This window comes from Suhomyces tanzawaensis, assembly GCF_001661415.1.
Source record: "Suhomyces tanzawaensis NRRL Y-17324 unplaced genomic scaffold CANTAscaffold_1, whole genome shotgun sequence".
Taxonomy (NCBI): Eukaryota; Fungi; Ascomycota; class Pichiomycetes; order Serinales; family Debaryomycetaceae; genus Suhomyces; species Suhomyces tanzawaensis.
The window spans coordinates 1409123-1421897 of record NW_017963636.1 but is presented as its reverse complement, the minus strand read 5'-3'; the positions used below and the strand labels follow the sequence as shown (position 1 = coordinate 1421897).

At 48.8% G+C, this 12775-nt stretch overlaps 7 protein-coding genes across 7 annotated transcripts; 4 read left to right on the top strand and 3 right to left on the bottom strand.

Moving 5' to 3' along the window:
* Positions 1-94: 94 nt before the first annotated feature.
* Positions 95-877, bottom strand: IPL1 (aurora kinase; the record flags this gene model as incomplete). Its single annotated transcript, XM_020208333.1, has 1 exon — positions 95-877. A coding segment is annotated over one exon (783 nt), but the record flags the coding sequence as incomplete, so codon positions are not given.
* Positions 878-2684: 1807 nt separating this feature from the next.
* Positions 2685-3871, top strand: CANTADRAFT_129934 (uncharacterized protein). Its single transcript, XM_020206239.1, has 2 exons — positions 2685-3457; positions 3521-3871. The coding sequence occupies exons 1-2, from the start codon at positions 2908-2910 to the stop codon at positions 3538-3540; spliced, it is 570 nt and encodes a 189-aa protein (XP_020067052.1). The 5' UTR covers positions 2685-2907; the 3' UTR covers positions 3541-3871.
* Positions 3542-4584, top strand: CANTADRAFT_129909 (uncharacterized protein). Its single transcript, XM_020206238.1, has one exon. It carries the CDS (start codon positions 3961-3963, stop codon positions 4513-4515), a length of 555 nt encoding a protein of 184 aa, XP_020067051.1. The 5' UTR covers positions 3542-3960; the 3' UTR covers positions 4516-4584.
* Positions 4564-5949, top strand: HRR25 (serine/threonine protein kinase; the record flags this gene model as incomplete). The annotated part of the gene is made up of 1 exon (XM_020209297.1): positions 4564-5949. The coding sequence occupies one exon, from the start codon at positions 4564-4566 to the stop codon at positions 5947-5949; it is 1386 nt and encodes a 461-aa protein (XP_020067050.1).
* Positions 5950-6225: 276 nt separating this feature from the next.
* CANTADRAFT_24659 (pseudouridine synthase) lies at positions 6226-7986 on the bottom strand. The gene has a single exon (XM_020207176.1). The coding sequence runs from the start codon at positions 7641-7643 to the stop codon at positions 6306-6308; it is 1338 nt and encodes a 445-aa protein (XP_020067049.1). The 5' UTR covers positions 7644-7986; the 3' UTR covers positions 6226-6305.
* A 135-nt stretch (positions 7987-8121) lies between these two features.
* NIP7 (ribosome biosynthesis protein) lies at positions 8122-8667 on the top strand (the record flags this gene model as incomplete). The annotated part of the gene is made up of 1 exon (XM_020209233.1): positions 8122-8667. The coding sequence occupies one exon, from the start codon at positions 8122-8124 to the stop codon at positions 8665-8667; it is 546 nt and encodes a 181-aa protein (XP_020067048.1).
* Positions 8668-9801: 1134 nt separating this feature from the next.
* ASM3 (Asm3p) lies at positions 9802-12428 on the bottom strand. The gene has a single exon (XM_020207175.1). It carries the CDS (start codon positions 12033-12035, stop codon positions 9906-9908), a length of 2130 nt encoding a protein of 709 aa, XP_020067047.1. The 5' UTR covers positions 12036-12428; the 3' UTR covers positions 9802-9905.
* Positions 12429-12775: the final 347 nt, after the last annotated feature.

Sequence of the window (12775 nt, the reverse complement as noted above, 5' to 3'; positions counted from 1 at the left end):
CACATGAAGGGTAGTTCATAAAATAGTGTACAAGGCTTGTAAGGCTATGCTAACTTGTAGAAGTTTCCTCCTTGATGGACTTCTCGGTAACAGGCCAGTATGGTTTATTCTTAAGAATCCAGGGATGTGTGAATACTTTGGTCAATGCCATTCTGGTTCGAGGGGTTTTCTGTAGCAACTTCACTATCAAATCAGCCGCATCGTCATCTATGTATTCTGGAATTTGAAGATCGACTTTGGCAATTCTTTTGTAGGTTGCATTTTTGTCTATTTCTTCGAATGGCGGTTTTCCTGTTAAAAACTCAAAGCACAAGATACCCAAGGACCAGATGTCAACGTTATAATCGTGCTCATTACTCTCGATCATTTCTGGGGGCAAATAGTCTAGGGTGCCACAAATGGTGAGTCTTTTTGTAGAAGAAGTTGGATTTTGGTATACGGACCAGCCGAAATCACTTAGCTTTATGCAATTGTCAAGGGATAGTAAGATATTTTCTGGTTTGATATCTCTATGAATTATGTTTTTTGAATGCAAATAGTACAATGCCTGTGCCACCTGGTAGATATAGTGGGAGGCAGTAGGGTTGTCGAAACGGCATTTGACCTTGAGATGCTGGTAGAGTTCGCCATAGATGGAGTACTCCAAAATGAGATACACATTCTTGTCGTCATTGAAGAAGCCATAGAGCCTGGATATTTTGGGGTGGATCAACCGCGATTGGATCTCAATTTCTCGTCTGAAGTTCTTTTCGAGCTTCAACTCCACCAAGTCCTTTTTGGACATCACCTTGAGGGCCACAATATACCCCGACTCCACGTGCTTAGCACAGTACACCTTCCCGAGCTTTCCCTTGCCGAGAATGCGGCCGATTTCGAAGTCCTGGAGGCACCATTTCTTGGTGGCTTTTGGCGTCACGTTGGACCCAGAAGAGCTCAGGCGATACTTTTCTGGCAGAAGCTTGACGGCGGTGGCCAGACTGTGGTGACGAGCGCGTTCCTTGGCTGAAAGGGTGTTCTTGTATTGGTTTAGGTGGTGCTGTTTGATGAACGACTTGGTGGGTTTGTTGACTTTGGCGGCATTGGTTTTGGCGGCAGACGAAGTGTCAAATGTGTTGAGCAGAAACTTCGACAATGGCTTTCTGACCGCCGAACTGGGCCCAGAATTGGTGGGAGTCACTGAGGTTGAAGGTGTGGTGGTGAGGGAGGCAATGGTGGGTGTTTTGGCGAAGGACCGCGATAGCGACTCAATACGCGTCTCTATTCGCTTGAGCTGGTGCGACGACGAGGATGCTGTGGGTACGGACGAGGACATGGTGGCCGCAGACTCCGTGGCAGAGGAAGGAGACATGGAGGAGGATGGTGGTGATTTGAGTAAACAAACGCGGGACACGCGACAATGTCGTGGGAGATGGAGGAGCGATGGATGGGGAGATAGTGGAGATAGTGGAGAATGGGGAGGCGGAGGAGATTGGGGAGAGGAGATGATAGAGTTGATAGGTTCTCGTCTTAGTTTAGTTCGTGAGGTTAATCCCCTGTCTTCGCTCATGGTGTGGTTATGGAGCGATGGAGCGAGATGGTGAACTTAGCATCAATAGATGTCGCCGGACACGCGACATTTGCCTAGCATACACTCATCAGGGCGATTCTTCGTTCACTGTTCAAAACTGCCTACACTCTGTAAAACAGTAGGGCTTGGGGGAGATGGGGAGCGATGCTACGAGATACGAGTCGGCGGGTTTGAGTGTAGTTGGAAAAGACCACGTAGCCTGCGGGTGATGTCTTATTTGGTATCTGACAGAAACAGTCAACCATTGAAATTGTGTCAATTCCATGTCATCGCTGGCGCCCCAATGGAGAAACTACAACAAAACCGGAAAGTCGAACACCTGAAGTAGGCCGCCAGAATATGATTGTAGTCACGTGATCGAGCATGTGACCATATGTCACGATGCCGCCCTGCGGTTTCGAAAGCAGGGCCTAGACGCCGCGGGCGCCCGAACAACAGGTGCTGGGTGCATCCTGCATTGGTCGCTACAACAACATGGCAGTGCGCGTTTGACGAAGTCCTAGACGGCCAAGGCATAGCCGATAAGCTGCGGCACGGCTAGCGGAAAAACAGCCAAATTCCCGTCGTCTACTTGCGTCTGCTATACCTGCAATTCCCGTGCATTCCGAAGTCATGCTTTCCGCATTGGGGGCTAAAACCTCCCTCACAACACTATTAGCACCCAGGCCAATAATAATACTGGTCCTGCATGCACATCGTGTGACTTTGTTTAGGCCCACGCGACGGGGCTCGCAACAGAAACATTTAATTTTCTGCCGTGCTTCAGCCGTTGGCCCTGCAAAAAGAGACGCCAGCCGCGCGCATGACAAGAACACTATCCCGCCACTTGTGGGCCCAGTAGGACTAGCGCCACCGCCAGATAGTGGCGGTGGTCACACGCGACTGTCCGTCGGCACGAGACATCCACAGTAGCACAGAGCACCCCGCCAGCGTCGCCAGTTGAAGGCCCAGGAATGTGCTAGCACACAATAGCGATAACAAGTCCCGTAAGCCGCCTCCGTGGATCCTCCAACGTCAGCCACACGGCTGGGGGTGACCACACCCCGACACCTCCGACACCTCCGACACTTCCCCCAAACACCCACCACGCGGAGGACATTGACACCCGCGTCACCATCCCATGCTGCCTGCGCTGCCAATGCCAGCTCCACCCCGTCCCCGACAGTGCTGGGTGCCGCTTTTTGCGGCGGACCGGGGATCTCGTCTCCCGGTCCAAACAAATAAACAATTGCATTGTGGTACCACGGAGCTGCGCCTGCGTTTTCTGGCCAAACCCCTGCGACTATTTATACCAGGGGATAGCCGCAAAAATAGCCCACTTTTAGTCATTTATCTTCACCATGGGTATCAAGGATAGGGTAAAGAGAGCCTCCAAGATTTTTTCCTCCGAGTCCAAGGAGTCGTTGGCCAAGGACATAGACACCAAGGAAGCCGCAGCTGACACCAAGGCCCAAGAGCCAGCTGCCGGTGCCGCTGAAGTCGCTGCTGACGAGCCAGTTGCCACCGAAACTGCTGGAGTTGAAGAGCCAGTTCTTGCCACCGAAGGCGCTGCTGAGGCTGCCACTGCTGAGCCAGTCGCTGCTCCGGAAGTTGCTGCTGAAGAGCCAGTTGCCGCTGCGCCAGTCACTGGCGAGGTTGAGCCTACTGTGGAACCAGTTGAGGCAGTTGAGGCAGTCGAGCCAGTCGAGCCAGTCGAGCCAGTTGAGCCAGTTGAGCCAACTGTTGAAGGCGTTGACGCCAAGAAGGCTGAAGTCAAGGACGTTGCCCCAGCCACCGAAGAGGCCGACCCATTGAGCAAGGAAGGCGAAACCGCCAAGGCCGCCGTCGAAGACTCGTCTGCTAAGACCGACAAGGCTGCGAAGAAGAACGATATCTTCAAGAGAATTTTGGGTAAGTTTAAGAAGTCGTCCACTGCCACCAAGTAAGTAAGTAGGGCTAGTAATAACTAATAAGTAATGTCAGAACCGGATTGAGTGTAGAGGGCGTTTGGCGATGGTTGCCAATTTCGAGACCGTTGTCGCGATGGCGGCGTATGTCGTCTAGCAGGAATGCGGCACATGAATCCGCGTCTGCAGGCCGTACGTCTGGCAGCAGAAGCGAATTTGCATGTGTGGCGTGCGCCAGCATGGCCAGTACGATGCCTGAGCTGGCAGTTGGACTGGACGGAACGGCTGCTGTTGCGGGAGATGCCGGGCCCGGGCGTTCCATTGTGGGCCAAGCCAAGATAACGGGAGTGGTGGGCACGGGACAGGGGCGATTGGCCAGAAAGAGGTGGCGTGGGGTTGTGTCACGGGTCCGAAACACCAGACATCCGCACCGTGCGCTGACAGCAACCGGGCCAGAGGGCCGCTGTTGCTGCACCAGGCGCCACATGCCAGACGTCAGACAAATATATGCCAGACATACACCAGACGCACCCACCGACAGTCCACGCCAGGCACCACCGCCATATATACCGTCTCCACCGTCCTCCCCCACGCCTCGCACCCGGTGGATCCTGCGTTGAATCCGCCCGCTTATCGGCAGCCACCTCTACGCCCCGTGTCGCATGTCGCACCACTGCCGAACCTCCTCACGTGCACCACTACTCCTCCACACTCCCATCCGTACTACTGTACAATTCCCAGCCACCTCCCCAGCCAAACATCCGTACTTCTCTAACCTCTCGCATCGCCCCCATCGCCCCCATCTCCCCCCATCTCGCTCCATCCTCTCCCTCTTCCCCTTCCCAATCCTCTCCCTCTATCCATCCCCCCTCCACGCGCTCCCAAAAAGCAATTTTCCGTTTGTACTCAGAAAAATTCTCGTTCAATATCCTACACGGTAAGCGGTTGATACTCCTTATCAGACATCAGCACCAGTTCGCCAGAACTACCCCACCATCAGCTCCTCCTCCACAGCCACGTCATCGACGTGAACACCAGCCGCCCACGTCCCCTCCACGCTAGGCGCATCCAGCAACTATCACCTCCCAGTCCAACGCCACCACAACCACCATGGACTTAAGGGTGGGCAAGAAGTACAGAATCGGTCGTAAGATCGGGTCAGGCTCGTTCGGAGACATCTACCTCGGCACCAACATCATCTCAGGCGAAGAGGTGGCCATCAAGTTGGAAAACACCAAGGCCAAACACCCCCAGTTGGAGTACGAGGCCAAGGTATACAAGGCGTTGAGTGGCGGAGTCGGCATTCCATTCGTCAGATGGTACGGCACCGAGTGCGACTACAACGCCATGGTGATCGACTTGTTGGGGCCCTCGTTGGAAGACTTGTTCAACTATTGCAACCGCAAGTTCACCTACAAAACGGTGTTGTTGTTGGCCGACCAGTTGATCTGCCGCATTGAGTACATCCATGCGCGGTGCTTCCTTCACAGAGACATCAAGCCCGACAACTTCTTAATGGGTATCGGCAGAAGAGGCTCCCAGGTCAACGTCATCGACTTCGGGTTGGCCAAGAAGTACCGTGACCCCAGAACCCACTCCCACATCCCCTACAGAGAAAACAAGAACTTGACAGGTACTGCAAGATACGCCAGTGTCAACACCCACTTGGGAATAGAGCAGTCCAGAAGAGATGACTTGGAGAGTTTGGGGTACGTCTTGATCTACTTCTGCCGCGGCTCCTTGCCATGGCAGGGATTGAAGGCCGCTACAAAGAGGCAAAAGTATGACAGAATCATGGAAAAGAAAATAACCACTCCAAATAACATTTTGACCAAGGGCTTGCCTTCAGAGTTTTTGGAGTACATGAACTACATCAAAACCTTGAGATTCGACGACAAGCCAGACTACCCATACTTGAGAAAGTTGTTCAGAGATTTGTTCAAGAAGGAAAACTACAGATACGACTACGTGTTCGACTGGACCTTATACAAATTCCAACAAGAAAAGCAAAGAGCCCAGGGCAAGATCGAAGACCAGAGTCAAGATCCACAACAAGCACAACAAGCACAGCAACAGCAACAGCAACAACAGCAGCAAGCACAGCAGGTAGCCAAACCCCAGGAATCAGCGCAGCCCAACGCACAGCAAGCCGCCATTCAACACCAACACCAATTGGCATTACAAAAAGCAAGAGCATTACAACAACAGCATCAACAAACTATAGGAGATAAGGATTCCGGGAACCCCGAAGAAGACCCCCAGAAGGTATTCTACAAGAACCTCTTTGGTGACGATTACCAGAAGATCATAAACAAGGAGGAAGAACCCGCTAAGGACATAGGTGGAGTCAACGGTGCCGGGATCTACCAAGCTAATGCCAACAACAAGTACTCTCGTGCAACAGTATCCAACCAGTTTGAACAGGATAAAGCCAAAGTGTCACGTGGTGCTCCTGCCCAACAAGTGCAAAACAACCGTAATCCAACCTGGCTCTGAGCACTCAGCATCAGCAGGGTAGTCATCAACTGCTATTGCTTCTTTTTGTATCTTCGGGATCATTGCATACATAGCTTATAATGTTTTTTAGGTAATAAAACTGTATTAAAAGGCGTAGAAGGAGGGTAGGCTGCAACGTAGGAAGTGGTCTGGTTAGACTAACTGGTGGTGCTCACGCTGTACTTTCTACTCAAAAGCACCCAGATCCAAGCAACTCAATGAAATTGCCAAACCCGTACTGGTAATAATGTTCATTCCATCGTTTTACACTAATCTTTCTCTTCTGTTCATTACATGCTAGATATACACAGATGTACCCAAAGCTATTTTAGAGGAATGCTTGACTACGTTTTTGACTAATCAACGTTGTCATTGGCACTGGCAACGCCCACGTTCTTGTCTTCTTCGATTTCTTTCACTTGGCCATTTTTGTTCAACCCAGAGTCGAAAACAGCACCTAAGAAATCGAATACATGCTTGGCCTCCGAGGTGGAGTCACCTTCAGAACTTCTGAAGGTGTCAATAAAGCCGAAGAATCCGTAGAAGGTGTTTTCTTTCACCTCCTCGCCGTAGATCTTGTCGTAGATGAACTTCTTCTTGAACGCATCCATTTCCGTGGAGTACTTTGTAAATTCAATCTTTTCATAGTCAAGCTTCTCCAATTGGGCATTGCACCCATCATAGACAGGGTTTTCCAACAACAAACCCAAGGCTGGGGCCTTGGGCACGTTGATCTTAGTTGGGCCAAAACAATCTCTGATTCTCTCTATAGGACATCCAGTTCTGATCACCAAGACTGCCATGGCAATCATCTTTCTGATCTGGTGCAACATGAAAGACTGGCCATGGATATGGATGCTGACCCACTCGGTGCCCTCAATGATGAAGGGGTCAGATACTGTGGTGTCCTTCATGAATCTTCTGGCTGAAGGATCCCTGTAGGCCTTACCAATGGTGAAGTTGTGGAAGTTGTTGGAACCCTCGTACTGCTTCATGGCCTGTCTGAAAAGATCAAGACGTTCCTTGCTGACGTTGTAGGCTCTTCTGCGCTTGTTTTCGATCCCCTTGTAGATCTTAAAGAGCTTGCCAATCTCAGTGATCTCTCCGTTGTCGTCGTAGGTCTTGATGCTGGAGTTGGTAACGGTGCTGCTCTCCAAAAGGGATTCGAGCTGCTCAATCTGCTCACTTGTTAACTCGCTGTTCTTGATCTCTTCCTTGGTCTGGGCCCACCACTCTCTGCCCTCGACGTCGTCACGGAGGATACCAGGATGCTCCTTGTCCTTGGACTCCATCAAGTCGCTCAACACCGTCTTGGGCTTGGGAGGCAAAAGAGTGTAGGTTGGCAACAAGTACTCGTACATTCTCGATGAACACATCTTTCTGCAATCGAACGACTTGGAGGTTCTTTGGATGCCCCATATTCTGATTTGCTCTGGCAACTCGTTGTTGATTTTTTGGATGATATCTTCGTCTTCGATGATCAACTTGCACGAAACAACATTTCCAGCAGCGTGAACACCCTTGTCGGTTCTAGCGCATCTCATAAAGCCGTTCTTCTTGATGTCGTCCGAGTTTTCAGGCGAAATGGCTCCAGCCTTGGCGAATGCCTGGAACAATTCTCCTTCGATGGTCTTGATGTCGGGGTTTGGCTGGATCTGCATCCCGTTGTAGCCGGTTCCGCAGTACCCAATCATGACAGCCACCTTCTTCTTTGGTTTTCTTTCGGATCTAGGCAATGGAACCCCATTTTCATCTACTCTGGTGGTATATTCACTGGAGTTGTTAGTATAAATTGCTCAAATTTGGCAGGGAAAAACATACCTACGTGACCTTGTGTTCCCGTTGTCTCTTCTGTCTCTTGCTACCATCTTCTCTCTTGTCTGCAGCACGTGTACGAGACCATTTGTTTTGCTGACCAGTCTTGGAAGCTGGCTCGTCAACCGTTTTGTCGAGCGAAGCAACAGCGTCGGCTGAAAGTTGATCATTTTGGGTAACAGGGACCTCTGCAGACTCGGGGATAGGAATCGAAGACTCCTTAGGTGGTACTGATTCACTCATTGGCGTGTTCTGGAGTAGAATTTTTCATGGAGATATAGCCATCGCCGGTCACGTGACATACATCCATCCCATCGCTATCTGAAAAATTTCCACTGTGATAGTCTACCATCCACAATGAGACCTTTAACCGAAGAAGAAACCAAGGTTGTGTTCGAGAAGCTCGCCAACTACATTGGCAGAAACATCTCCTTCTTGATCGACAACCCCTCCAATCCCCATGTCTTCCGTTTACAAAAAGATCGTGTCTACTATGTGTCTGATCAAGTGGCCAGATTCGCTACTTCGGTCTCCAGACAACAATTAATGTCGGTTGGAACTTGTTTCGGTAAATTCACAAAGACTGGAAAGTTCCGTTTACACATAACTTCCTTGCCATATTTGTCCCAGTACGCCAAGTTCAAAATATGGATTAAACAAAATGGTGAGATGCCTTACTTATACGGTAACCATGTGTTAAAAGCCCACGTTGGCCGTATGTCAGACGACATTCCAGAGCACGCCGGTGTGATAGTGTACTCGATGAATGATACCCCATTAGGGTTCGGTGTGAGTGCCAAATCCACTAATGAAGCCAGGTCCTTACAGCCCACTGCTATTGTTGCATTCAGACAGGGTGATATTGGTGAATATTTGAGAGAAGAAGATACTTTATTCACTTAGACAAGGCTAGAGGTCAGGTTTTGTTGGGATGTATTGCATTGTAATATAGGTTAGCGTGCATTCTTTGTTGTGTGCAGCTATTCATTGATATTCTTTTCATAGTAACACTCAGTACTGGCACGAGTGAAAGCTGGCTATAGTTGGGAACAGAGGGCCCTCTCGCTGGCGCCAATCGTGATCGTTTGCTGAATTCATTTTGCTGTTGGTGGCCTATGGTCTCTTTCGATTAAATGACTCAAATTGGTTCAATTTCTTTATACTTAGGAATCAAAATACATTAAAATAATGAGCATATTTCCCAGTGAACTGGTATTAGACGTAGGTCCTCCTACTGGAAATTGGTACCATTTTCTTGGAACATACTTAGATAAATGGAGTATTTCCGATCTTTTCTACTCAATGTAGCGATTCCAGTGCTTGGTAGTAAAAGTAGTTCCATCACATCAACAATCGGCTAAGACTGGCATATGTATTTACGGATTACACAAATACTCACTTATCAAAGGTTACTTAGCCTGTGTAGCATTGGAGATAATATACATTTAGCCACAGCTTCACACTCTGTTGTGATGAAACCAAGAAACAGAAGGAACTATTGCAGACCCATAAGCATTTATTACTTCTGAACCTTTAGTTGGACCTATATTGCCTACACTATATGACTATCAGTCTCATCGCTCTTACATCAATTACGTCACAAGGATGCGGAAACGGGCTACAACTAATGTTCTTACCCTTAAAACTAAGTAAGGGAATGTATATTGATCAATACAAGTAGATAATTTACCTACGATTCGTATCAGAAAATTTGGCTTGATTGTCCGCTAATCTTGTCACAACTCTACTTTTGGGGGCATACCTAGGACTGTATCACAGAACTTCAGTTACTCCTTGTAATGAATTATTTGTCTCCATTAAATATAGACGGCTAGTAACTCTCCATTTTTTGCAATCATTCCTGGCGCTTCCATCTAAGACCAGAACTCATTTACCTGCCCAGCTCCAAACAATCTAGAGTATTGAGACTACTCTTCGCTCAAATTCGCCCCCACAAGCATCCAATTCTGATGGTGACAGTGGCTGCGAAAAATTGTATGCAGGCGAGATGCTGGAATACAGAGACATAATAAAAGAAAAAGACAAAGGAACTTTTATTGGCCTAGAGTAGCTAGGCTTTCGAAATAACAGGACGACGAAGAATAGGAAAGAAAGTAAATATGGGTATAGTATCGAAGCAATCAGTCGATCAAACAGTCGGCATAGTCGTTAGGCAAGAAGTTGGCGACCACACAGTAGTTTTCATTCCAACAGTCAGTGGAAACCTGCGAGCCATTCTTACACTCTGGAACGTATGGACTCTTTCTGTACTGAAGATCCGAGTACAACTGGTGGAACTCAGTGTTGTTCTTTTGGGCAAGCTTTTCCACCACGTAACTTTGCCAGAAAGAGGCGTTAAGTGGAGAAGTTTCAGGCCAGGTCTTTTCGGGATCAAAGGTGTCTCTGGCAGAGTACTCAAAGTTCCATTCAGGCTCGGCACCTCCATTGGTAAAGGTGGTGTTCAATTGAGCGTAGTAATTAAGAGAATCGTAGATGTTGAAGGATTGGTCTTCAACAACGTAGTATCTCCAACTTGGGTTGTTGTTGGTGTAAGGAGTGACTGACTGGGCAACCCAGGCCATGTTGACAACTTCAGAGGAGTTCTTCTCACTACCGGAGTAGGCAATGTGGAACTGGTCTCTGTGGGTGTGTCCCCAGAAAATGTTGGCGATGGTGTAAGGAGAGAATCTCTTAACAATCTTGTTAAAGATTTCGGCTTGGATTGGCAAGGTGTCGTAGTCGGTGACTGGAATGTGGGCCATGATCCATACTCTTTGGCCTATTTTTTCACTCTCGACCAATTCATTGACCAAGAATTCCCATTGGCCAAACAAATCAGCATTGGTGCTCAAGTCGATGTACGACCACAAATTTTTCTGGTAGTAACAGTTTGAGTTCAAGGAAATGACCTTCAAACCTCTTGGGGTGACGTAGGAGAACCCGGAGTAGTGGGTCTTGATTTGCTGAGCCTTGCTTTCTGGCAACCATCCGTTTTCTACAAGCAATTCGCTCATCAACTCGTCATTCCAGTCGTAGGTGTTGTTGAGACTGTACTTGATGGGAGACAACTGGCCGTATGGGAAGGTGTCGTGGTTACCCAATGAAGGCAACACTGTAATGTTCTTTAAGTAGTGCTTGATTAACTGGAAAGACTTGATTTCAGCAGTCTTGGTGGTGTTAGCGTCACAGTGGATCACGTCGTGGTCCACCAAATCTCCCGTGAAAATGGTGAACTCGAAATCTTTGTCTTCGTGGGCCTTGCTGATGTAGTGCAAACTGTTGTTCATCAACACTTCTGGCAAATCACACTTGTAGGCACCAAAGGTGGTAGCTGGAACAGAGTTCCAGTTGAAGCCTCTGTGGGCTGGATAGTCGTAGTAAGAGCCAGCAATGTAAGTATCGTTCACGTATTTGGCGTCTGGGTAGAAAGAGTAGGCGTACTTGGACAATTTGGGGTCGAGTTGCTTGTAGTACTCGGTGAAGTTATGACCCTTAGATACCAAATCCTTGTTGAACGACTCAGGCATACAGCAAAGGCCCTGAGTACAGTTGCTTTCACTGCCCAAAGTGTATCTCATTTGGAGATGGAAGTCGGTGAAGTGCAACACGTTGAACTTCTCCAATTCTCCGTTGGTACGGTTGTATTCTGGCTCGCCAGAATGCTGTGGCTGCTTCGCAGGCCACCACGAGTCGACACCATACAACTCATCGACGTCGGGAGTCTTGGGCTGCTTACAGGCATTCGAACCTCTGTAGTAACAGTAGTACTCCAAGTCGAGCTCACTGGAGACATTGAAGTTTTTCAACATGTGGAGGAAGTCGTTGTCAAAAAAACTGATACTGGTGGCACTGGTGACTCCTGAGTCCCAGGAGTCGCCGAAGTTCTCGTCGTCTTTGGTCTGGGTAGAGACAAAGAAGTCGGTGTTGTCGCATTTAGACTCACTTCCCTTGTTCTGGAAGATACAGTACTTGAACAACAAGAGACTGACAAGGTGCTGCTTGTCAGGATAAGTGTCGATCAAGTGTCTTCCGTACCTGATTTTGTTCTTACACTGGTCACACGAGGTCGAATTGTAGGCGGTCAAATTCTTGTAGTGGTCGTTGATGAAGTCTGTTTCTGCATCATCGAGATTGTCGTAAATGGAGTCAATGGGGTTGGTTGCTCTGATTGCTAGCTGAGTACGGAGCGAGTCGATCCCTGGCACCGTGTGGGCGAGAACACCCGAGGCCACGATCACTGCCAGAGTGAAAGCTGTTCTGAAATTGACCATTTTACCGTTGCAATGGATGGCTCATCTCGACGAGAACAGCCGGTTTATATAGGCTGCTACCCGGTCGTGGCCATGATCCAGGTTCTGGCTTATCGTAAATTGGTCTGCCGGGGCTACACGTGTGGAAGCTGTGATATTGGCCTGCGGTGTTCAAGCGCAAAACGGTATAAAAAGGGGCAGCGATGACGGGTCGCATATTGACGTATTTGTGACAGGGCTGTCAGAACAGCGTCAGCGCCAGTGCCAGAACAACTGTAAGACCCATGCTGCTGCTTCAATTGACCTCCCCCAGGCTCCATATACGCTCTTTCTCTGGTATACTCAAGAGTCTCTCCCGGTAACGCCTCCAATCAGAAATGGTTTGCCTATCAACGGTAATTACCTGCATGCGTCCCCACGTTTGACATCTATAATAAGCTTAATTCCGCATTGATGCAATGGTGCGATGGCCGCATATGAAGATGCCAACCAAAAAGGCCATCTAGTTCTAACTCTATTGTCTACAATAATACACAATCGTAGCAGAGCCACCCAGAGCCCGGCATTCGAGTCCCTAGTTGTCCCGGCATGGGATGGATACCTGGCAGGGGCAATCCTATTCTGCCCGTTATCGCCCTATTAATCATGTAAACGTGGGATCGGAGCTATTGTCTTTCTGTTGGTTGCAGCCACGATAGAATAGGAAAATAAGCGAGTAATAATTGCCCCAAACCTCAACTTCTCGGAGAGATCTTGGCAAG

Coding starts and splice junctions, on each gene's coding strand:
- CANTADRAFT_24659 (XM_020207176.1), bottom strand. CDS start 7,643: ATGATTGGGTACTGCGGAACCGGCTACAACGGGATGCAGATCCAGCCA.
- CANTADRAFT_129934 (XM_020206239.1), top strand. CDS start 2,908: ATGGGTATCAAGGATAGGGTAAAGAGAGCCTCCAAGATTTTTTCCTCC. Junction 3,458..3,520: donor TATCTTCAAGAGAATTTTGG/GTAAGTTTAAGA, acceptor ATAACTAATAAG/TAATGTCAGAACCGGATTGA.
- CANTADRAFT_129909 (XM_020206238.1), top strand. CDS start 3,961: ATGCCAGACATACACCAGACGCACCCACCGACAGTCCACGCCAGGCAC.
- ASM3 (XM_020207175.1), bottom strand. CDS start 12,035: ATGGTCAATTTCAGAACAGCTTTCACTCTGGCAGTGATCGTGGCCTCG.